At 42.1% G+C, this 24,594-nt stretch overlaps 1 protein-coding gene across 3 annotated transcripts in view; it reads left to right on the forward strand.

Annotated features, from left to right (window-relative positions):
- The first annotated feature begins 7,370 nt into the window (after positions 1–7,370).
- Positions 7,371–24,594, forward strand: part of LOC108929106 (serine/threonine-protein kinase D3-like) — a 38,023-nt gene continuing 20,799 nt past the window's right edge. For 2 of the 3 annotated variants that reach the window (XM_018743445.2, XM_018743446.2), the window contains exons 1-2: positions 7,371–7,666; positions 8,615–9,410. In XM_018743445.2, coding sequence (XP_018598961.1) covers positions 9,117–9,410 — 294 coding nt within the window. In that variant the 5' untranslated portion in view covers positions 7,371–7,666; positions 8,615–9,116. Of the gene's footprint in view, positions 7,667–8,614; positions 9,411–24,594 lie in introns of those variants that run through there. The other variant, XM_029257783.1, reaches the window with a different exon arrangement.

Raw genomic sequence — 24,594 nt, forward strand, 5'->3', positions numbered from 1 at the left:
GTGTTTTCAAAGATCTGTAGCAGGAAGCCAGGTTTTTTTAGAAAACCCACGTGAGAAACTGTCGCTCCGGAATGTTTGCTTTGCCGCCTCCTTGGAGACGCACGTGACTCCGGCGTGCTCTGCTGGTGCGGTGGCGCAGAGCATCCTTCAGACTGTCACATTAGCGCTGCGGGGGGGGGGGGGGCTCATGACACCAGCCTGTCTTTCCCTGCCGTCCTGGTCCACGGCAGTTTACGATGTTAGCTTCGGGCAACAAGCTATTTGTAACGATTTACTTATGTTTACCACTGGGTAAGTACCTTGATGAGGGGTACTACAGCTGGAGTGGGGTTCAAACTGAGGACCTTCAGCTTACAAGGGTAAAACCCCTCAGCTATGCTACCTGCGGCCCCATGAACCGTGATTTGTTGTGAAAAGCAAAACGCAGAACTGAAGCAATGTGGCGTTTGTGTTATCGCACATGTGGCACAACTGGGCTCCTTTACAGTGAGCTCCACAAGGTGAACTGTGGCAAAGGAAGCCAGTGGAGGAAAGGAAAGAATGAAATGCTGACTTGTCCCCAGTAACAGAGGACATCACAGCCATCATGACTGTCATGATGTACCCTCTTTGATCAGAAGAGGACTATGGCCTTAGACACTCAGAAAAAAGAAACGATAGAGCAGTGTGAATGATGGCCGTCACATCGTTGCAAATAGGGTTTTACTATTTGCTACCATATGTCACACTGCATAATCACTTAACAGCATCCTGTTTCACCTTGCTAATTTATTTTCAGTATCTGCATTTTTTAATTAAAAAAAATCCCAGAATTATTGTTCTTTAAAGAAATTCTTATATTTCTTAGCAGAATAAATGTAAGTAAACCAGATTAGAGATAAACTTCTAGTAGAACTACTGGAAATTATTTTGCACATATACATGAAAGCGATAGATGGTTTCTCATGAACGATGCAGACACAGCTGTTCTTGCACACAGACATGAAGAAGTTGAGTCCTCTCACTGCTGCCAGCAGAGGAAGTACTTTACAGTCTGTCACAGATAGCCATCATATGCTGCTGTTTCACAACTGCTGAGCACACGGCCAACGGTACGACTGCATCTCCCCACAGAAATCTGTTTTAGAGCTGTGTGCCTTGTGGAACTCTCCTTATAGAACTGTTTTTAGTCTTGCATTAATGCTAGCACAAGGATCAGTGAGTTCAGTCTTAGGAATACATGTGAGTATGTCAGTAGTTTTGCATAAGGAAAATAACCCAACATCACAAAGTAAAGGTTCAAAGTGTCATTTTTCACATGTAACACTATGAAGGCTAGGCACTCACAGAGTTATAAGGGGCGATGTTTGTTTTTCAGCATTGAGCAGCAGGTAGCAAAGTGATAACAGTCATCTTAAAGCACTTTTAAGGACTCAAAACTTATCTCCTGTAGTGGCATCCTTTATTAAAATACTCTGAATTGATCAAGTAAATGTTACTTAGTTGTACAAAAGGGTAAATAGGTTTAAGTAGTGTAGTGTAAACTAATAACATTACAAGTCTCTTTAGGAGAAATAATCTGCTAAATAAATAAACAATAATAATACAAGCGATAGTGGTTAAACCTGACTGCTGTTCCTGGTCTTATAGAATCACTGGGGAACATGGAGGTAATTAAGTCTTTTAACAACATGGTTCATCGAACACACATCGAGTTCCACCAAATGTCCAAAAATTTAGAAAAAAAAATCACCAGATTGAAAGGGCTTCTAAAGTGGCCATAAGTGTGCTTCTTCTTTACACTACAACTTCCCCACGGTTGGAACCGAAACCAAAATAGAAAGTTTGTTTAATCTAAATTTTTAACCACAAAAAAAAACAAAAAACAGCAACTCTATAAATAGAGATGTTAGAGAGCAAGCTCTTATAATTTTGGGTATTTTGTTTATAGGCATGCCCAGACAAAACAAAAGATTTTTTTAAACCTTTTAACATTTTAATGATTTAATGTTAACATGCCCAGGCAAGTTCAAAATATTAGAACATTTAACTCTCACAACACAAATGAACAACTGGTAATTTGAAATAACTATGGCTGGATTCTCACTGAGTAATCAGATAATGATCTCGAATTTTTTTTCTTCTGAAGTGTTTTTAAGTGTTCTCCGAACCATCTTGTGAGAATACATTGCATTTACATTGTTACCATTCTGTTTATTTTGCAGAAAAAGGAAGATAGTCTGAGAACGAACAAGTGGTAAACAAACCAAACAATCTTTGACACGTGTTCTAACATTCTGAACTCTCAGGCCCACCGGACACACGTTAAGTCAGTTGTTGAACTGCAGCCTGCTTACTGGAAACAGGAGGCGTGTTGACAGGTGAGTGTAGTGAGGTGCAGAGTCACAGAAAGTCACAATCCGGCACGTTAGAAAGAGGAGTAACACAAGCCAAGCCTCTGAATCTGCAGTGGGAGTCATTGCGATAATTACAGCCTTTGCAAGCCATGCCCTGAAGTGGATGATAAAAACACAGATACACACATACACAGAGGTAAACATGCTTTACTAAGATGAACTATTTGTTTTTGTTTGTAAATTTGTTTTAAATAAACGACAGGAAGGAATCCATTGTAACAATCCAGTTACTATCACACATATTTGACAGACACGCATTTATTTACATTTCTTCCAGGGCACTGGTTTAATTCTAATTCACTGTGTCACTTGCAACAGAGAGCATATGGTTTCAGAGAGCAAATCTGCATGGTGCAGTGTCTGTTTTTTAGCATGTACTGTGATATTTTTGGCCTGCTAGTACTTTTTATCCGAGCATTGGAGTTTAACTCGTTTGCATTATCTAAAATTCCGAATTCACTTATCCTATAGGAAAACCTTTACGGTTTGTGTGTGTAAAGCATGCCTCCTATTGACAGGAGAAGGAAACTGCAATTTATTTCTGCTGCAGAAGTACAGGACTACTTGCGACAGACTAACGTCCCATCCTGGGTGTGTCCCCTCCCCCTCCAGCCTTGCGCCCTGTGTTACCGGGTTAGGCTCCGGTTCACCGCTACCCTGCTCGGGAAAAGCGGTTTCAGACAATGTGTGTGTGTGTGTGTGTGTGTGTGTGTGTGTGTGTGTGTGTGTGTGTGTGTGAATAGAGGACTAGCAGTGTGTTTACATTACTTCATTTAGCAGATGCTTTTCTCCAAAACAACTTCCAGTGAACACTATGTAGTGTTACCAGGCCACACCTTATTCACCAAGGTGACTTACACTGCTAGATACACTACTTATAATGGGTCACTCATCCCTACATCAGCGGAACACACTCTCTCTGTCACTGACACACTATGGGTGACTTAGTCACCAATCTACCTAAACAGCATATCTTTGGACTGTGAGAGGAGACCAGAGTACCTGGAGGAAATCCACACGGACTCCATACAGACTAAGTGGGGATCCAACTCACATGCTCTTGCACCACTCAGGTGCTGTGAGACAGTAGTGCTACTCTCGGTGCCATCTGTGCCAGTACAGTACAGTACTAGTTTCAAGCTTCTATAAAACATTCCCTCCCCTGCGTAATTCAGCATTGTTCGCACTTTTCTCATTAACCAATGAAATGAAGGAAACATAAAGATATCAGCAGAATACAAACTATAAGAATATAAAATATCTCTTTTCTCCAAACATGGGACAGATACTTATTTGTTATTTATTGTGGAATGTTGAATCAATAGTGGTATCTTGATCAGTTCCACAGTTTGTTTTATTTCTATTCCCATGTCAGCTTTCTGCAGTTCACACACAAAAAACACACGGTAGGTGTTTGAGACACACTTCTGTGTATGTAGAGTTTGCACCCATTCCCATGACAAAAATCACATCATGCCTGTTGTAAGGGATCTTTGAGAGTTCTCAGAAAATTCCTCACTTCTTGTTATCTCAAACGAGAGGCCAGTAATAGCTCCAAAAGGGTCTTTGTTGTGCTGTACCTTGAAGGAAGAAGTGGTTTGTCTGAGCTGCCTTTGTCCGGCGCAAAGTTACGAAACACAGTCACATTCATAATATTTAACTCATTGATTATTTGTACTTTTGTTATTCCTTCTACATTTGAGAAACCCTTAAAAAGTGCAGTGTTTGCATCTAAGTGCATGAGTGCATACCAGGAAACATGTTGAATGTCACTCAGCCACACATATAATAGGTTTTCATTTTTCACCTCCAGTGTTGATGGATTTTGTTAATGTTTTTAGCTGTTGTGGAAACTGCAATGGCTTCTTTTTTGCCAACTACTTTACTTAAAAAATTGTATCATATACATTATGTGTACGGATAAATATTTATTAAAGAAATCAAGGTAGCAGGTGCTGGACTCAAATATGTAGGATGCCAGTATCCAGTCTGCTCACCACAGTACTGCACTCACCTCTGTCTCTCACACTATAAGGCAGGACTGTGCTCCACCCATCAGACATTTACCACAGTAGTTTTTGTTCAGTGTTCAACGTACTTCTCAGACAAGAACATTTAGTGCTCAGTCTCAACACACTTTTTCTCCTCAGGTTCTACAGGTGAGTACAACATCTTTTTGTTCCAAGATTAATTGTGTATTTTCTTTTCATGTTTTTTTTTTTTTTAAACACAGTTTCACTAATCTGTCACAGAGATTAACAACTAATACCTTAAATACTGCTCTTGTTTGCTGGCTTTAGACAGGAGTTTCTCTTTGACAGTCAAGAAGAGAAATAGAGACTTTATATGTGTTCATTCATTCAAAATCCATACAAAGAAGAGATGAAGGGCATTAAAGCCATCAGAAGACATCATAAATCTCTGTTAGTCCTGCATGCTCCATCCTGCCATTGCACTGTATAACACTGTACATTGCATGCCCAATGCAGACTTATAGAAAAGCTTTTCAAGTTTTATACTTTATCCCTGGGCACACATTAATAGTTAGATTATTACAGTTATTTAGGCTAATTACCCTGCTCAGTGCTACAGCAGTATTGCTTATCTAGAGACCAAAACTGTCACCCAGTAACATAACATTTGCTGCCTTAACAGAATCATCAGTGAAATTTTTTTGCTTATGTTTCTCTGTGCATCATGTCTCTTCAGTAATTATAAAAAGGGATTTACAAGTGCAGATATAATGCTTTTGGAATTGTTCAGAAAAAGTTTCCAACAAGAAACATAAAGGATGAATGGAATTCATTATGGATACAGCTGATATTCCAACCTGTGACTTCCACTGCTGGATGAGATGTGCGCTTACACTGGTGGCTGTTTGCTATTATTACTACAGTTTCTAAAATTATCCATTCATTGTCAATAACCACTTGTCCAGATCAGGGTCACAGTGATTTGGAGCCTATCCGAAAAGTATTGGGCACAAGGCTGAGGGAGTACACCCTCATCAGGACTCTAATTCATTGCAGGGCAGCCCCACACATGGACGTTTATTTATTTAGCAGACGCTTTTCGCTAAAGCGACTTCCAGTGTTATCAGCCCACACACCTTATTCATCAAGGTGACTTACAATGCTAGACACACTCTCTCTGTCACTCACACACTATGGGGGAACCTGACCAACATGCCTTTGGACTGTGGGGGGAAACCCACGCAGACACGGGGAGAACATGCAAACTCCACACAGACTGAATGGGGATCGACCCCATATCCTCTCATGCCACCCAGGTGCTGTGAGACAGCAGCACTACTCGCTGTGCCACCATGCCACACACACAGTCATTCACCTATTCACACACTAAGAGCAAACTAGAATCACCAGTTTATCTGAAGTGCATGTCTTTGGACTGTGGGGAAAAAACTGGTGCATCCAGAGAAAACCTATGCAGGCATGGGGAGAACTTGAAAACTTCACACCGGCTAAGCAGGGATCAAACCATTTCTGAAATGCTAAAAAAAGTGTGTATATATATATATATATATATTATATTAGACATCTGAATAATGACCATGGACATTTTAAATATTAACTGAATAAACCTTGCATATCAACTTTACTGTAATGTATAATGGAAGCTCAGGTTTCCTCTATTACAATACTTTGGAAACGATGGCTGGATGCTCATCCAGCTGGACATTTATATTACAGTGAAGAAAAATAACGTTTAGTGGAAAAAAAGAACCAGAATACATGTGCTGGAGCTTAGTTGACCTTTTCAGATAGTCAGCATCCAGCCTTGGGGTTTGGGCAATCTGTCAGTATGCCTTTTCATTCCTCATCTGTCATTATTAACTATACCATTTTGTAATGAAACAAACATTTCTGTAAATTTGTGATGGAAGACTTCCTAGAATTATTAGGATACATGATTTTGTGACATTCAGTCAAGGAATTGAAATATTTAACCCACAAGCTGCCAGTTATTAACCTTTACTTATTAGACATGTTTGTTAAAGGCCACTAGACAATCACATTTTACAGTGTTTTATATAGCAGGATATTCTTACCAGAGTATTTCAGGGTAAATACACTGATCAAGGCTAATGCACCAACAGTGGGATTCAAACCCGTAATCTTCATTATTTCAAGAGGATTCTCCAAACCACTACCTGCAAGACTGTACAACATGAGATAATTATACAAACAGTCTCGAATTTAATAAGCAATATTTACAATATTATTAAAAATTATGAACATGCTCGCTACAGTTACATACATTATGGATATTTTAACTACAATCAATCATGATTCAATGAATACACAAAAATTGTGAGTGAGTCATTGATGACACTTGAAGAGTAATGTGACTTATGTTATTGATTCTACTTAATTTTCGACTACCGCGTAAGCTCTGCACCCAGATAGTGCTACTACTCCAGCAACAATAAAATGTTGCACATAAATTAATAAACTGTAAAGCATATATATATAAAAACCAACCCAGAACAAGACGTACATCTCTATTCTTCGGATACGGACGGCGGGTGCGACGCTTCAAAACAGTGTTAGCAGTCCCTTCTCTTCCTTTCCATAATTTCGACTCAAGACTTCTCACCCTCCCATAACACTTGACTTTCTGTCAACTGAAACAACACTGACTCTCAGCACTAAGAGAAAGGAATTTTTTCAGACGTCCACAATCTTTCAGCCTATTTTACGCCTGAGGCGTTTTTTGCTCGCGCCGTTAGAGGTCGCGGCAACAACAGTCATCGACCAACTTAACCGTATAACGGAAAAAAGTTGTACATCACCGCACATGCGCACAAGGCAATAGACGCTTGCTTCTCTGGTTTCCTTTTGGGTTATGTAGTTTAATTGATTCCATCTGATCGTTAATCAGTACTTAAAGATAGACACAATTAAACTCCATGCCCCACAATTCTCTAGCGCCGTTCAATTGTTCGGGCAGGGAGGGGAGGCGATAGAACTGGAGGAATAATAAGATGCGCATGAAGTGGTTGTGAATTGGCTACAAACGAGAAAGTTTTCGTGCAGTAGTTGTGGTGAATAACACAGGTTTCTCGCTTGCGATCGCATGTTTAAAATCGCGTTTGCGACGGAAAGACGGCAGCAGCGTCAGCTCACCAGTGGACGGAGTGGATTAGGTCCTGGCAGTGGCTCTCCTTTCAATATTGAATTTAAAAGTTGGAGAAAGTCCCTACGCGCGGACAGAGAGAGAACCGCCCTTTCTCTTGGGACGAGAAGAAGGTAAAGTGTCCGTTAAGCACTCCCACGTTTTTATCCCTTTTTGTGCAGAAACTTGTTGTAAGAAGTTCCTGTGCACAATTTGGAACTGTTTAAATCATGTATATCTTCTTCTGCTTGGAAATGCTGCAATCTTCAGGTACAAGACTTGTAACAAGTCAGTATTTCCGAAAACAATCAAAAAGATGTTGGTTTTTATATTATGTACTATAATAATAAAAAATGTAAAAAAATTATACAGTAATTGTTTTAGCTCTGCTAAATAATGTCAGTCATGGTTTTGTTTTTATGTCTGTTATATAACAGCACAGTCAGTAGTCATATTTAAAACATGCTCTGTCTGTGTGTGTAGTTTTGCTTGGCATGAGGCTTTATTTTGTTTTTTTTTTAATTAAATATTATTTAATTTATCTTAAACCAAGATGACATACTGTTTGTTGTTTCAAAACAGCCCCCCCCCCCCCGAGTGTTTCTTTTGAGGAGTTGTAGTGAAACTACAGTACGTTACACCAGAAATTTGTGTTCTGAGGAGATTTTGTCAAAATTTGTGTGTTCAGAGGATCACGAGCTCAGAAAAAGAAGTCACTTTTCCATGAAAAAAGGTTAATATTTCAGTGCAGTCTTCATTTCCATAAGGTTGAACGTTAGGTCCTTTTAGCAGTGTGTTATGTCAGGGTCGTCTTCACATTTACAATTTTATGATAAAATTCAAAAAAGGCAAAAAAAAAAAAAAATTGCAGTAGCTACGCAGCCTTTCTTAAAAAGGTGCACTCAGGACTTACAGAGTTTGATCAGAATGCTTAATTCTGGACAATAAACTTGCCATTCGCACGTAGAATTTTGTGATATTCGTCAGGGAAATAATTTTACTTGGAAAGAATTATGTATTAAAACGAGGTTACTCCTTTTGATCCTGTGTATTAAATCCCCCTTTCTTGTATCTGGTTTCAGTTGTTCTGTTACTGGATTTCAGTTTACGAACGTCGGACATCTGAGCTGCGTGAGGAGGGTCATCTGTCCTCCGCCGAGAACGACGGCCGGGCTGGAACGGCCGATTAAAGCTGAAAAGGTGTTCGCTCGTTTGCCCAGAGGATCCCTGGAGGAGTTTCTCGCTGCTTTTTCATCACTGAAGCTGTTATGTCCAAATTTGCAAGGATGAAGTTGGGATGGGCAGGTGGACCCCTGCGTATCTGCGTTCAACCTGTATAAACTTTGCGTGTTACTTAAATGTAACTGTTCCGACAGACGAAAACTAACAGCAGTCAGCGGAATGAACAATGAATACTTGAATTTATGCATTTTTTTAAAAAATTGTTCCGTTCATTTTGTTTTCCATCCCAAATGCTTCACTTTGCTAGAGTTTAACCAGAATGCAGCAACCACCACGGCCCTGTTGAAAGTTGGGTGAATAGGACTTTTTCCCTGCCTATAACTTTGAAACGGAAGAAAACCAATGTCTACCTGCGGCAGTCCCTCCCCTCCATCCTTTCCGAGAGCACTTCCCCTTTCTCAGCATCCCGCCGCTCCGCCGACTCCCTCTCCTTCTCCCAGCCCACCGGCGCCCTTCTACAGCCGCCTGTCCAACGGCAGCCTGACTGCTCAGAGTCCCACCAGCCACCGGCGTTCCTTCAACGGCCTTTCCTTCCTCCTCCAGATTGGGCTGACCAGAGAAGCGGTCAGCCTTGAGCCTGGCGATGTGTCTCTGTCTGCAGTTAAAGAACTCGTCTGCTCCATAGTGGACCAGAAGGTATTTATTCTTATTTAAAAGTTGCTTATCCAAATCCACTTGCTCTATGTATGTCCAGCAGGTGGAATTTTTTTTTTTTTAAATTTTTGCTTTACCACTTCAGAGTGAGTACCTTAACCAGGGTACACTGCAGCACTAGAAGAGAATGAGGTTTGAACCTACAACATTCAGGTTACAAATTAATGTCTTTAATTACCCTTTGCCTCAGGCTGCAACACTGCAATTGCTGTTTAATATCTTATTCTCATGAACACATGTCACGCTAGCATTGCATGTCTGTCTCAATTCAGGATGTGTTCCAGCTGGGGACTGATAATCAATGTTTGTTTGTTATATATTTTTTGTGAATCCGCTAAAGGAAAAGGACCTATACATACTGCAGATATATTTGTTCACTGTGGCTTGCAGAATCAAATTAGTGATATCCTGCACATTCAGAGATCACAAGTTGGACATTTATTACCGTTCTTGCATGTCGTTTGTTTGTACTAATCTGGATTTTTGTTTTGGTAAAGTATTTTTTGTGGCTGAAGTATTAGGTGGACATAATTCATCGAGTTACACTTAAGGAGTGATTATGTGGTGGGTATTTCTTGTAAAAATGGTAAATATGACACTGATGTGTTTTGTCATGTTTGGTGAACAAAATCCATCATTCAGTGTATTGTCATTTAGAAAAATATGTTTAACCAAGACAGGGGAAAGTGTTACTGTGACAATGGAACACGTACATTCCAGTATTTGAAAAACAGGAGTGTGTTTTTGCACAAGAAAGGTAAAAACAGTTGCAGTTCATGCAACTGCTGGAAGCGTTCTGAAAGGTACAGACGATTGTGGTTTTGTGCGTCTCCGTTATCTCATGTTTTGTTCCTCACCATGAAGGTGTTGCTTGCACTTCACACACGGCGAAGGTTTGAACACCGTAGTGTTTTTTTCTTTTTTTTTTTTTTTTTTAAACCAGTCGGAGATGTGTATTTGTCTTCGGGGCAGGTTTACTCTTGAGCAGGTACACAAGGAAGGGATGAGCATACTGTAATGTTACACCGGTGTCTGCGTGCCCCAGGGTCTGAACCAGTGTCAACCTATGAGAGGCAGGTAACTCAGTACACTCAGCTAATGGCTATAGCACTTTCTAGGACTGAGTAAAAATATAACTGTTTCCTGTATCTGTCTCACTCCAGCTTTGACTGTCAGGGCAGGGCTTTCACACGTACTTGATACATCAGGCATATTGTATCAGACAGATGGATGAACGAGTGAGCAATCACCTTGATGACTACTGCAGTAATCCACAAGTTCATGAGATGCAGGGTGGCTATTAGATAAAATTTGACTGTCAGTTGCTTTTTCATTTTGTTTCCTTCCTTACTTGCAGCATTGTTATTTCATCCATCCATCTATATCAATAACTGCTTGTCCATTTGAAGAGTTATGGTGGTCCCGAGCCTGTGTCAATAACATAGGGCATGCGGCAGGATACACTCTTTACAGGATGTCAGGGCAATTGCGCACACAGTCATTCGCTCACACATTTAAACACTGCAGGCAGTTTAGTCACCAGTTTACCTGAAACATGTCTTTGGACTGTGGGAGGAAACCCACAGAAACATGGAGAGAACATGCAGACTGCACATAGATGGGACCAGGTTCAAACTCACCCAGCAGAAGGACCTGCTACTGTACCGTGCTGCCACAAGTAATTTCAACCCAAATTAACTATGGTGAAAGGCTCAGAGAGAGAGGCTTTTAATGATCTCTTAATTTCTTGGAACATCTTACAGTATGATAATAAATCTCGAAGAAAAATTGTAAAAGCATGGAATCTGACTCCTGATGGAAGAATAGCTCCTGAAATAATTTTTCTGGTCAGAATGGCCAATCTGAGTGTGTAAACTAGGTTCATCACCTAGGTGATGTGTGTTGTTTTGATTATAGTGTATTTATCACTCCTTTCATCATACTCATTACTCCATCTTTCCTTACATCGTAGTCATTATTGGATTGTTGGTGTTTTGCCAGAAGCACCAGTGTTGTTAATTACTCATTGACTTGGCAAGTGAGAGTTGCTGCTGAGTTGACAGTGGCACAATGTCAGTGTTTTCGAGAGGACTGAGAAGACATGGGAATAGAAGATCAAGAGCAGTGTTGGACTGGAAATTAATTTCTGAAGAGCAGTGAGTAATTGCATATTGGCATATGTACAGACATTTTTTTTTTTTTTTTTTTTTTTAAAAATATGTAAATAAAGCGCTCTAACAAAAAAGATTAAAATTAATGTTTACCTTTCTGTTTACACCAAGGGAATGGTGGGCTGAAGGTGATGTTTGTCCACTCCTTTCTGGTCAGTATGCTGCATGAAAAGACGGCTGTCGTGATGTTTGATCTGATACACTTTGCTGTGAATAGTGTTGCTAGGCCCTTATCAGCACTTCGGCGTCAGAGAGAGTACATGTGGTTGACCACTATTAGGAACCCTTTGCTCGGAGACAATGCGTTTGAATGGAGATTTAAATTTTTGTTTTGTATGTTAACATAGCAGATAAAGCCTTTTAAAGGGAAACAATGAATGAACGTGACACAACTGAATCACTGGATTTTGGAAGTTCTCAGAATTAGTTCAGTTCTTAGCAGCTTGCTTTACAGTGTGGTGAGAACAAGGGTCACGGAACTGTTCTGTGGTCACGACTGTGTTTCGTGACAGTATGTGCGTGACGTTCTCCTTTTCTAGTCCAGAAACTTTCATTCGAGAGTCTTGTGTAGAGGGTTTTTTGAGGAGCGTGTGTCTTTGTTGAGTAGCTGTGGAGTGGGATGGTACCCTGTGGCTAGAAGGAAAACTCTAATGGTGCCGTTACCCCTATCCTGGCCAGCGTTTTCCTTAGCCACCACCCATACCACTGAAACTCGACTCCGTCAGGGAAAGGAGCAGTGCGTGTAGCTGGGTCTTGTGCTGTGTGTCACACTGTACCCGTCCTCGGGGTGTGTGAGCTCTTTGGAAAATAAATCCCAGATACTGGTCCAGCAATAAAATTGTTCACATTCCACGAGAAACATCTCGAAACAGTGACAGTATTTTGGTGGGTTTTTTTTTTTTTTTTTTTTTTTTTTTTTTTTTTTTGGGTCTGTTTTTAGAGTTTGAAAAGGAGGGCTAAAGGACAGTGCAAGTTTGCTAGCTGGGTAATGTATTTTTGAACAATCAAGTACACATGGTATATGCATGTTTTTATCCTATTGCCCTTATGTTGAGATTTTTGAGATATGAGTGTCAGAAAAAACTGGATTCGTCATACTAGTTGACTTTCAGCGTAGTACTGTCATGAGTAAGAAGTAATCGAAATTCACATAGGATTGTCTTTAGCAATACTTCCGAAAGCTGGCTTCTTTTCAGTAACTGTTAAACAAAACTAAATTTTTTTTTTTTTTTTTAATGGTTAAAAGTCAGCATGTTTAGACTTCTGTTTTCCATTTTCATTAGCCGCGTGTCCATTGGGATGGACTGGAACCTATACCAGAAGCGTAGGCTGTGAAGCAGGGTACACCCCGGATGGGACAGCAATCCATTGCAGGGCAATCACACAGACACCCAACGAATGGACATTGATGGGTACAAAGTTTAGCACAAAAAATGTCTTTAAAGTTGACATCCAGGGAAAAATGAATGTACAGTTTTTTTTTTTTTTTTTTTTTGTAGCCATTAATGCACTGAAAACTGAACCAGGTGTGGCCAGCCTTTTGAAGAATGGTACATATGAATGGTGGATTTCCAGAATACTTCACTGATGTACCTTTTTGTCCTGAGCCATTGCTTCCTTGTCTTTGTTAAATGTAAATAAGATTTTTCCAGTGCTGTACCACATTTACAGGCCATCTTTTACAAAAACTGCTAGAGGTTTTTTTAAAACTCAGGGCAGTGGACTCTCTCCAGTGTCCCATTAATGAGGAGAAAAGGCAGACAGGGTAAATGTGCCCTGTGCTGACATGCCCCCGGAGGTCCATAATCACATTCCTATGCACTGTGTTACGCTCTCAGTGCCAGGCTCCCAAGGTCAGCGCTGATTATATAACATCCCAAACCCTGTGTAATCAATGAGCGTTTCTGTGGGACAAATCGGAAATACAGCTTTAATTGGAAAATTTAATGCAAGCGTTGTACTCTGCTGACTTCGCCTGCATTTCGAATGTATCTGTGATTTTGTGTGCATGCATGTGTGTGAATGTGATGACTGCACGACCAGCCTGCCTGAGTGTCTATTTGCACGTTTCTCTGATGGGGGGAGGGTTCAGGGTGACAATCTCGTCTTTCTGCCTGTGCGCCGCTAGCAGGAAGTGACGGCACCTCTCAGGCATCTCGCCGTTTTGAAAGTGGATTATGAAAAGGGCACCCGTGTACGCGTTCACCGTCGGCCTGCCACAGCGGCTTCCGTGGACGCAGCAATGGCTTCTCTCCACAGCTTCGATTGTCCATTGTCCGCTTTTCCTCGGAACGCTCTTTTTCTCATTCACAATTTAGAATCTGAATCGTGCACCAGGGGGCAAACTCAAAAAAATCAAACTCATAATCTTCCTGAATAGGATTATTTCTTGAGGTGAAAATGGTACTCATTGCTTTTGTTTTTCAAAAGCGCTTCCTGTAACGGAGCCATCCAACTCCAGCTATGCTCTTCAGCATTTGTAGAAAGGAAGAGAGTTTTGTTGGCAATTTGTGCTTCTTTGTGCCGTTGGGTGGAACCTCAGCATTGTCTGGGTTGTGTAAGCGGAGCCTCTGAAATGAACAGGGAGCCATTGACGCTTTGCTTCCCAGATCACACAGTAAACTGGGCCAAACTTGTTTTGTTGCCCCACTGAGCTGCAGGCCTGGCAAAGGTCGATGCTGAAAGCAGCGAGCCGAGAACGGTCGCCCTCCCCAGCACCAGACAGCCTCCCTGCCGCTCCAGGATTAGCTCAGCTGCACGTCGTAGGGGTTCCGAGCTGTGGCATACAAAGCAGAATCATTAACCGTAGTAAACTTTTACTTATTCTGCATTTACCCAGTGCTTCAACTGAGCCAAGAGACCTAATATGCATTTTATGAAGAGGAAAACGTTGCCTCCTGTGTGTGACTACATATTTGGAAGAATGTTCTGGAGTCTGACCACAGATTCACGTATCTGCAGAATCAGTAAAATGTCACCAGTTCGGTTATATGTTACATTTAAAACACAGTTCTCAGTTGCATTGCATGATGTTGTGTAACGTTTTGGAAAAGTGCATTAATGGGGAATTAAGGCTGTAGTAGAAAGTACATTGGGGATGGTGTCTTTGAGCAAAATTACCCGGTGCAGTTGTCTGCTGCTTCTGGAGGGTACTAGACTGAGAGATTAATTTTTGAATTTCTGGAGAATGATTCTCTCTGATAAGTGAGATATGACATTCAATACAATAAAAGGCTTGTTTTTCAGCAGTGCAGAAGGTGATAACTCAGTTTGGGGTAAAAAGATTCCTTCCTAGAGCACCTTTATCGGGTCAGGGGAGGTGACCTGATAAGGGTGAACCCTAGGTGAGGTTGGCGGTGTGATCAGTGGCTTGAGGTTAGAAAGCGGCCGAAGCTCTTGTCCGATTAAAGTTTAACTGGCATGTTTAATGAGGGACCAACTACAGAATCGAATAGTTGGTTGGATGCTCTTCTTGGTTGGACTCCTCTACGGTGAATGAAATTAAGCAGCAGATGAAGGATGCCTTGATATCCCTGAGGGAATCTGAATGTCTACTGTCACCTTTCAAGCTCGGATCGCAATTGTCTGTTGTGCTGAAGATCCCTGCAGCTGCCGCCACCCGGTCCTGGTCACAACGCTGATCTCATCCCTCATGGGACTGGGCCCGGCGGAGTCGGGGGAAAAAACCGCTGAGTGTCGGCTTGCACTGCCCTTCCTGTTTAGCGTTGCTTGGGCGGCTTGCACATCAAGGCCTAGGCCTGCTTCCAGTTCAAAAGTCCATGACTCCTGGTATAGGAGAAACTGTTTTCTGCACTGAAATCCTCTTAAAGACCTTTATGGTGCCTGATTTGCTCTGAGGCGATCGCACCAGAATGATGGGAGTAATATCAGTGCTGGATTACAAGGCTGCAGGTGTGTTAACTATTTCATAATCATTGTTTGTATTGCTGCACCTCTATTGTTCTTGTGAATTATGCAGGAAGAGGAATTTGCACAATTTCTTTGTTTGCTTCTAAATGTAGATTCAAGTATTTTAGATTTCAGTGTAAATCACGGCTTTATAAAAATGTAAAATTTAATAGGCACTCTGGGGGGAAACGGAAACGGCACAAAGATTTCGCATAAGCAGTTTGTTGGCTTAAACTTTGGAAAAAATAAAACGTGAATATTGCCTCGAAGGGTGTGTTCATTATCATTTTTACCTTACATTTATTCATTTAGCAGGCGCTTTTCTCCGAAGTGACGTACATCTCAGAGAAAGACAATTTGTGGATCACGTTAGGAGAGAGACATAGTTGCAGACATGTGATTCTTAAGTAAATCTAGTTTTCCTTTGCATTATATGCACCGATGTTCATTACATGAGTAGGTGCAGAGAACTCAGAATAGGCAATTCCTGATCACCTTCCTACAAAAATTTTTACATTTATTCATTTAGCTGATGCTTTTCTCCAAAGCGACTTACAATGTTAAGGTTAAAATTATTTACCCATTTATACAGCTGGGTAATTTTTACTGGAGCAATTCAGGGTAAGTACCTTGCTCAAGGGTACTACAGCCGGAGGTGAGGCTCAACCCTGCAACCTTTGAGTCCAAAGGCAATTGCTTTAACCACTACGCTACCAGCTGTCCCATGTTTTAATTTTTAAAAAAATTTTTTTCAAAAGGTATACATTTATGTACAATACAGGAGTAGCAGCTGTGTAAAGGCTTAATTGGGCATGATCATAGAGTTACGGTGCATGAACATTTACACCATTCGTGAGCTGGAGAGATCATGGGCGAAATTAGTCTGGAAAAGGTGAGTTTTCCGACCCTTCTTGAATGTAGACAGTGTTTCAGCAGTTCTGAGTGAGAGGTCATTCCACCACAACAGCACTAGAACCAAAAGACCTTGGAGAACATTCCTCCAAGACCTCTTAGAAGTTCTCCTTGGGTTGAGTAGGTTGCACACAGGTGGAAATGATGTGGAAAGGAGTATGTGTCCTATGGCTCCTGTTCTGCAAACTTCATGCTCCATGCATAAATGCTGCAACCCAGGATCTGCAAGGCAACAAAGGTCACAGAGCTTATCCAGCGATTAAATCTACAGATCTGCTTGCTTGAGACCTCGTGAACAAATGAGAAGAAAGCAAATGGAGCTGTACTTGGACTAGTATGTTTTGGAGCATGTTAAAGTGCTCAGTGGTGCTGACTTCACTGTGCTCCTCTGAGTTCTCTGCAACAAGCAGGGTTTCTCCTTGTCTGCTTCATGAAATTATGGTTGACCACAAATAATTCTTCACCTTGAACTGCAATTTTTGCTGTTCGTGGGGTGTGTGTTTTTTTTGCGTACGCCCAATATCACTGGGCTTGTATAGCAAGCGCAGCCTGGAAGCTTCTATGTGTGAAGCGGCTATAAAATGTGCCAGTTGTTTTGCAAAGTAACAATTCAAGACATCCTACACAACTTTTTAACTGAGGTTAATTCCTTGGATGATGATGATAAAGGATCATAAATACTGTGAAGCCAAAGGATGTAAGAAGATGGCAACTTTCTGCACATACTATTTTTTTGGTAATAGTTGACATGGTCTTAACGGCATTTAAAAACATCTACATTCATTCAGCTGACGCTCTTCTCCAAAGCGACTCACAATGTTAAAGTCACAATTATTACATGCTTACAATCATTTACCCATTTATACAGCTGGGTAATTTTACTGAAGCAATTCAGGGTAAGTACCTTGGTCAAGGGTACTACAGCCAGACATGGGGATCGAAGCTGCGACCTTTGGGTCTAAAGGCAGTAGCTCTAACCACTACGCTACCAGCTGTCCCAGCAATAAACAGCAGTAAACAGGGGTTTGTACAATATGTGTATGTCCAGTTGGTTAGCTGAAAGCTCACAGTGGTTCTTGCACTTGGGGAAATCCTGTAGATGATGCACAAATGGGTCAGGCCCTCTGATCCCTAGATGCATCGCTTCAGCTGAATGGGATGGTGGGTTACTGTAATCCTGCAGCAGCATGGTAATCCTCTGTTAGTGGCAGAATTGGTCTGCTGCAACTTAAGTGATTATATGAGGGCCCCCACTTTAGTATTTCAAAATAATTGTGATTATGTAAATGGAAAGGTCTTCAGCCACCTCTTATCAAGTCCATCACCAGGCTGTCATAAGAACCTTCTCCATGGTGACTGTAGGGAAGTGAGAGACTAGGAAATGAAATGGCATTAAGCTGTAGCCCACTGTCAGGTCACAGGGTCAAATTTTAATTGAATAGTTGATGCAAAAACATCCCTCTGGCTTATGGTGCAACAGAAATCATTCCTGTCGTCCTGTCAGCAAGGTGTCTGGGTGCTGCAATTTCAGGTGTCCTTTCCGGTTTTCTGCAACCTCTGCTTGCCTGCGCTAAATACTGCAAGCATGGCAGGTTTAAAAGTGACATTGTGTAGTGATTATGTGATATATATGATTCTCTTGATTATCATAGGAAGTGTTTTCCAAAATTGATCAAGCTCCGAGGCAGCTGGAATGGTAGACAATGGATTCAACTCCAATAGCTTAATGAATGTGCAATTTAAGTTCTCCTGACTAAACCCTTACTGGGATTGTGTAAAAGGGAGTGACGCTCACAGATGTGGAATTATTTGAAATCTGTGCAGTTATCTGGCACACAGTGTGGAGTAGTGAGGGCCGATGTGTCTCCGCTATGGAATGATGTTCTCCAGGGTCCTTTGGGATCTCGGTGCTCGAGAGGTGGCGGTCTGCCACATGACGGCTCTTGACTAAACGGCAGCGTTGATCAGGGACTCGGCGCTCCAAGGCACTCACCTCGCGTGCTGCATTTTCTGCTTTTAAATATTGTAATTGGCTCCTCTTTTCTCAGTTTCTTTCCACTGTTTCATGAACAGTGCAGCAGTGTAATCCTGAGATTTGTTTCTGTTCTTGTCAGTGCTAACTGTGGAGTTGAAAACCCTGTATAGACCGAGGTGTTCAGCAGTTCGCCGAGCTCGGTGAACTGCTGAACACCTCAATCAACAACCCGAGCTACGAAGACTACCAATCTTCTCGATAATTTCTGGTATAGACCCCTTTATGCACAGGGCCTCAGCGACAATTGAAGATGCTATGGATGCTGTCCTCCTTCTGTTTACTCTGAGTTGAATGTCACTGTGGTGAAATGCGTCCTCTAAACAAATAAATGCGAAAGTAAAATGATTCAGTACATGATTCGGGACACCTCCAACACCATGAACTGAACTCATTTATCCCAATCTACACCTGATCGCAACATCGTAAAAAATCTCCTAAAATGAGTATGGATACCATTGGCCATGTGTTTAGTGTGAACGTTAACAAACGCCAGCTCTTACTTTGGAACCTTGTGCCAGTTAAATGAGTTCACGATTAAAATGACTGCTTTTTAACGGTTCCGAACTGTGAAATGAGCAGCTTATGTAACAAAGCACAACTCCAAATACATGTGTATTCCTTTGCGTTCATGCGCCCTTGGCATCGTGGGCTCTGGTCCACTCAGACGAGAGGAGTTTTGCATTCACTGACACGCAGAAATGTGCAGCACGGGTGTGTTTATACATCTTCACGTAGCTGGCAACCAAGCTGGAAAAATTCTGCAGTGGTGGTGTTCCACTTTTCTTTTGTTGGGCCCGTTCTCTTATTTGGTAGCTTTGAGGAATCCGAAACTTCATGTGTCGCTGGTCAGCTTCGATGAATGTTTTGTTAAGACCCCCACGGGAGAGGAAGTATGTATGGACATTTCACAGTGAGGGTAAGGAGTTCTGGAGCTCCAGCCCTGCAGAATACTCTAGTGTGTTTGGTAATCCACCCTGGCAGCTCAGGTCTCCCTGCACTCGCACATCCCGTCCGGAAAGCGCTGGAATCCTGTGAGTCAGCCTTCCTCGCTTCCTCCAGAGAGAGAGCGCCAGCAAGCTGTCATCTGAATGGCATGTGGGTCTAGCCGTGCCCATGGTTACAGCGTCAGTGAAGGCACAGCGGTGGCCTCTCCCATCATGGCTGAGCATTCCTGCGTGTCAGTAAGGCAGTTCCCCCCACGTGTCTGCGGTCTAGCAGTGATCCACAAGCAGTCTGTTGGCTGGGTGGGCTGCAAGGTCATAAATGTGTCAAGAATTAATGTGTTTTAAACCTGTTAGCAAAAGGGGTTGGGGTTTTGGAGGGGGGCTTGTAAAACTGGAACGGAAAAGTCAGTTCAGTAGTTTATAGTTCATTAAGTTTATCGAGTTGCATCCCCTTAAGATCTGATGTCGGGATTTAAGTCACTTGGAGGCTCTTGATAAATCAGGACACATCCTCACTCTATGACCGTGGCCGTTATTTTTTTAGTTGTCGTCCAGTTTCATCATCCATTTTCCCAGTGCTGCATGACGGTGGTCCATACTAAGGGCAATGCAGAATCGCCAGTCCACCTAAAACACACTGTGCTTTTTGGACTGTAGACAGAAAGTGCAGCACCCAAAGGAAACCAAGTCAAACGCAGGGGGAACGTACAAACTCCACATCGCCTGAACTGGATTGGAACCCACATCCAGAAGTACGACTCAGACATTGTAATGCACCTACAGTACTTCCTGCACCACCATGATGCCCCATGCCCTTCACTTGATATATCAGTGTATGCCTGGATGGGAAGTGACCAGTCAGCCCCCCCCCCAAAGTGAATTTTATATTTATTTTACTGTCCCAAACAGGATGTTTTTTTTTGGTTTTCTCTCCTATGCTGCTCAGTGGTCTACGGTGTCAACTAATACAGATCATGTATTGCGATAACTGCGATAACGTACTGATCATTTTCCTGAAAAACTTCTTGTCCTTAAGTAATTCTTCCTTTTATACCTGTGAACGGTGCTTTGTGGCATACGCTGCAAAGAGCACTACGGTAAAACAGAACTGAAGTGGAAGTAGAGTTCACAGGTCAAATGTTGTATTTCAGAATGGCAGCAGCCTTGCTACTGAAGGGATGTCCGCTGGCCTTTTTTAAAGTATGATTGTTGATTTTGCTGCAGCGCACATGATGTGGCTACAACAGCCTGAGCACTTGCCTTGGGGCCGTTCCCTGCAGTCTGCTTTGTCAGAATAGAGAAGTGGTTTCGTATGAGAGCAGGGTGTGGCGCTGATATCATGGGACAGAGGGCAGTCTGTGGCGTGGGTTTTAAGAAGCGGAATCAGAAACTGGAACCAAGCATTGAAGACTTGATGTTAATGTGACTCATGGAGTGTCATCCTTCTTTTCAACGTAGATGAAGTGAAGATGCTCTATTGGATATCAAACTGTCATGCTACACAGCAAGCTTATGAGGAGTGTATTGTATGGCATGGGTGCCGTACATGCATTAATGATGCAACTGGGGCAGCAGTTGGCATAGTGGTTAGAACAGTCTGCTTGATATTTAAAATATGTTTAAATCCCTGCTCCTGCTGTATTATCCTTCAAAAAGGCACTTTCCCTAAGTTGCTCCACTAATAATTATCTAGTTCTATAAATAAGAAATAGAAAATTGCTTTGTGTACAAACTTAACAATCTAAATGGGTTTTGGAGAAAAGCATGAGCTAAAAATGATAAATGGAGCCCAGCTAGGCGATTCACAGGGATGGTATGAGGACTAACAAAATGTATACGTGGGCATTTTTTTTTCTTGTGCGTATGTGTTTATGATGAGCAGATCAAGGGAAATCCATTGATCCACTCAAGTGCCTCTTTGACACATGGTTCACTGCAGCATCTCTGATCTCAAGTGCAATAATAATGGCACCACTAGAAGCCCTTCTCACCCTTGTGCGTACACTGCTAGTGTTGGATAACAAATAAGTTGAACAATACGAGGCCCTTTTTTTAGCACTCTTGCTAAAGGTCACCTATACTCGTGTGGGTGGGGTGTACCATTCTGGAGTCATTGAGAATCACATTACAATGAGATGTGCTGTTATTTTCCATGAGAAGTTCAGTGGAGGTGGGGTTTGGATGCAACCTTGGGTATACAAAAACATAAACATTTTTGTATTTTTAGCCTATGAAAAGCTGGAGATGATTCATACCTTTTAAGGTAATAGCTGAAACTCCCTAAGGGTTGCCATTAACCATTTCTGATGTAACAGTTCCAATATAAGCTGATTATTTTACGGTCCAAACTTATGGCTTGTGAATCTAATGCTTGTGCCTCTTTTCAGTGATGCATTTAAACACATTTCTTTTCAATCACTCTTTTCCATTTAGTGTGATGCAGAGAAAAGCATTTAGTGAAAAATTTTTTTGCTTTGATTACTGTGTCTGCAGAATCATGGAGACAGGGGTATGGTATTACTGATTCTTGACTCTGCGTCAATTGTATTATAAACATACCCACTTAAAACTTTTAGTTATTTAGTTTCCTTACAATGTAAAACATTACGTATTTAAAAGTTACATACTTTAGCCCTAAATGTTTGCATCGCTGCATTCTTCAGTTTGCAAATTAAAAGTGTATATCTGGATGGAAGAGAACTACACAAAGAAGGCTAAGCCACTGAGCACAACTGTTCGCTGTAACGGGTATTAATTCACATTTGCATCCTGTTGCTGAAGAAGAGACAAGAAGCTGTCGTGTTACAGGAAATCTCAGGTAGTTTAAGGTAGGAACCTTAAAATAGACACACTCTTGACTGCATCTTTTTCTTGGTATTTCACAAGAAAAAAGGCTTTGCAGTGCAGTGTAATTACTGTCAGTAGTTTGGACGTGGGCAGCTAAATGTCATAAAACCCCAGATGCAAAGCTTGCATGACAAGAAACTGCACCTCTGCTCCTATTGAGACTTGTTTTAACAAACATGTCTTTAAGCAACCTGTTACAGGTGCCCAGAGGGTTGTCTGGGCAACACTTAGTATCCTTGTGGAATGATGCTGCAATCACAAGTTTATTCTTCATATTATATATAGTGTTTGTAATAGGGTGGCTGGTAGCACTGAGGGCAATCTAATATGCTCCACCCACAGATATGCCCTTCCCACTGGTATGCCCTGCCCACTGGCTGCATGATTTTCCCACAAGCTTCCTATAAAGCTGACCTCATCCTGCCACAGCTTTTTTTTTTTTAGGTGTCACATGACACATGTATAACCTTCTTTCACCTCCAGTGTAAGGGGTCTCCAACAGGGCTGTACTGAAGTCTATAATCTCCAGTAAAAGGGGGCAGCCTGACAGAGCTGTGCCTTTCCACTTCGCTGCTGTCAGCCAGCCCACTGTATAAGACTGACTCTGTAGTAAATGTGGGAGGCAGGCAGTATAGTTGTTAGAGCTGCTTCCTTTGGCCCCAAAGGTTACAGGTTCAAATCCCGCCTCTAGCTGAAGTACCCTTGTCCGAGGTACTTACCCTAAATTGCTCCGGTTGTGTAAATTACTCTGCTGTACAAATGGGTAAATAATTGTAGGTAGACTAACGTTGTAAGAAAAGCATCAGCTAAATGTAAATTTTGGAGCACTTGTGCAGTGATCAGTCAGATATGCTGGCTTATTGATCCCAATAATGAAGAGTATGATGAAGTGCCACCATGGGGAGGTCAAGGGCTGTACTTTATGTGTTGAAGAAGAATGCCTCTGTTGGCCAGATGCTTGCTTGATCTGCTTGAGTATAGCTATTTCCTTGTTTTGAGGTGTGTTTTAGAAACAAAACGGTTGAAATGACTTTAGGTGCCCACCATGGGTTTTCCTAATGAATGCTCAAGAGGTACTGTGCAACGACGATGTAGCCTCTCCGCCGTGCTGCTGGCAGAGCAGGTGGAAACTGGAGGCGGCAAGTGCCAAAGACGATATTCCAGTCCCCGCTTAAGCATACTGCAGCTCCAAGGGGAGGTCCCTTTTGCTCCTATGTGCCTGGGTTGTGCTGGTGAGTTCTGGGCTTCGCTGCACCCCACGCGTTCCCATTGTGGGCTCGCTAGCTTCGTTTCCATCTCCACCAGAGACACGGCGTTGTGTAGCTGCACTTTGCTCGGTGGGTTAACTGAAAACACGGTAGAAGATGCAGTGCGGTTAAATTTGAACAGTCATTTATTTTTCTGATTGTGTCTGATGCTGTGTGGAAATGCAGAATTGCATAGTGGACAGACAGGGGTCAGGCTCTTTTTACTCCTTGTGGAGTAAAGAGGTGGGATTACAAAAAGTTTTTAAACCTTGATCGGGAAAAACAGAAGAATTCAAACCCTAAGGAGGTTCCACAGTCCTGTGTGGCAATGGAATATTTTGTTCTGGTAATATTTTGGACACCGGTAGTTTGGTCAGTAATAACCCTGCATAAGGGAGACATGGTAGTTCACTGAGGGTGTTTCCACATGCTCCGCGTTCCTTCCATAGCCCAAAGACATATTTCTGGTGGACTGGTGATGCTAATATTCCCATAGTATGTGTGTGAGTGAATCAGAATGTGTATGATTGTCTTGCTGTGAACTGAGATTCCATGCAGGGTGTATCCTGCCTCATACCCTATGCTTCTGTGATGGGCTCTAGACCACTCTGACCCTGCGTTAGGCAGGTAGAGTCTGGTAGTGGATGGATGATGAATAACCTTGCATGAATCTGGCGGGAAACCATTTATATAGTAGTATGTAGTCTAGATTAGTTTTGAATTCACTGTTTCCCCCCCTTCTGTCCAAATGTGTTGCTGCATGTTACCAATGTCTCCCAGCGTGATGTGCATTTCTGACAAAGCTCCATTTTGACTACTGGGCTGGTTTTTGTGGGTGGCATGGTGGTGCAGCAAGTAGTGCTGCTGTCTCACAGCACCTGGGTGGTGTGAGGGGATGTGGGTTCAATTCCCACTCAGTCTGTGTGTAGTTTACTTGTTCTCCCCATGTCTGTGTTGGGTCCTTCCGGGTGCTCTGGTTATCTCCCACAGTCCAAAGACATGCTGTTCAGGTTCCCCATAGTGTGTGAGTGACAAAGAGAGTGTGTTTCACTGATGTATGGATGAGTGACCCACTATAAGTAGTGTATCTAGCAGTGTAAG

Source organism: Scleropages formosus, chromosome 1, assembly GCF_900964775.1.
Source record: "Scleropages formosus chromosome 1, fSclFor1.1, whole genome shotgun sequence".
Lineage (NCBI taxonomy): Eukaryota > Metazoa > Chordata > Actinopteri > Osteoglossiformes > Osteoglossidae > Scleropages > Scleropages formosus.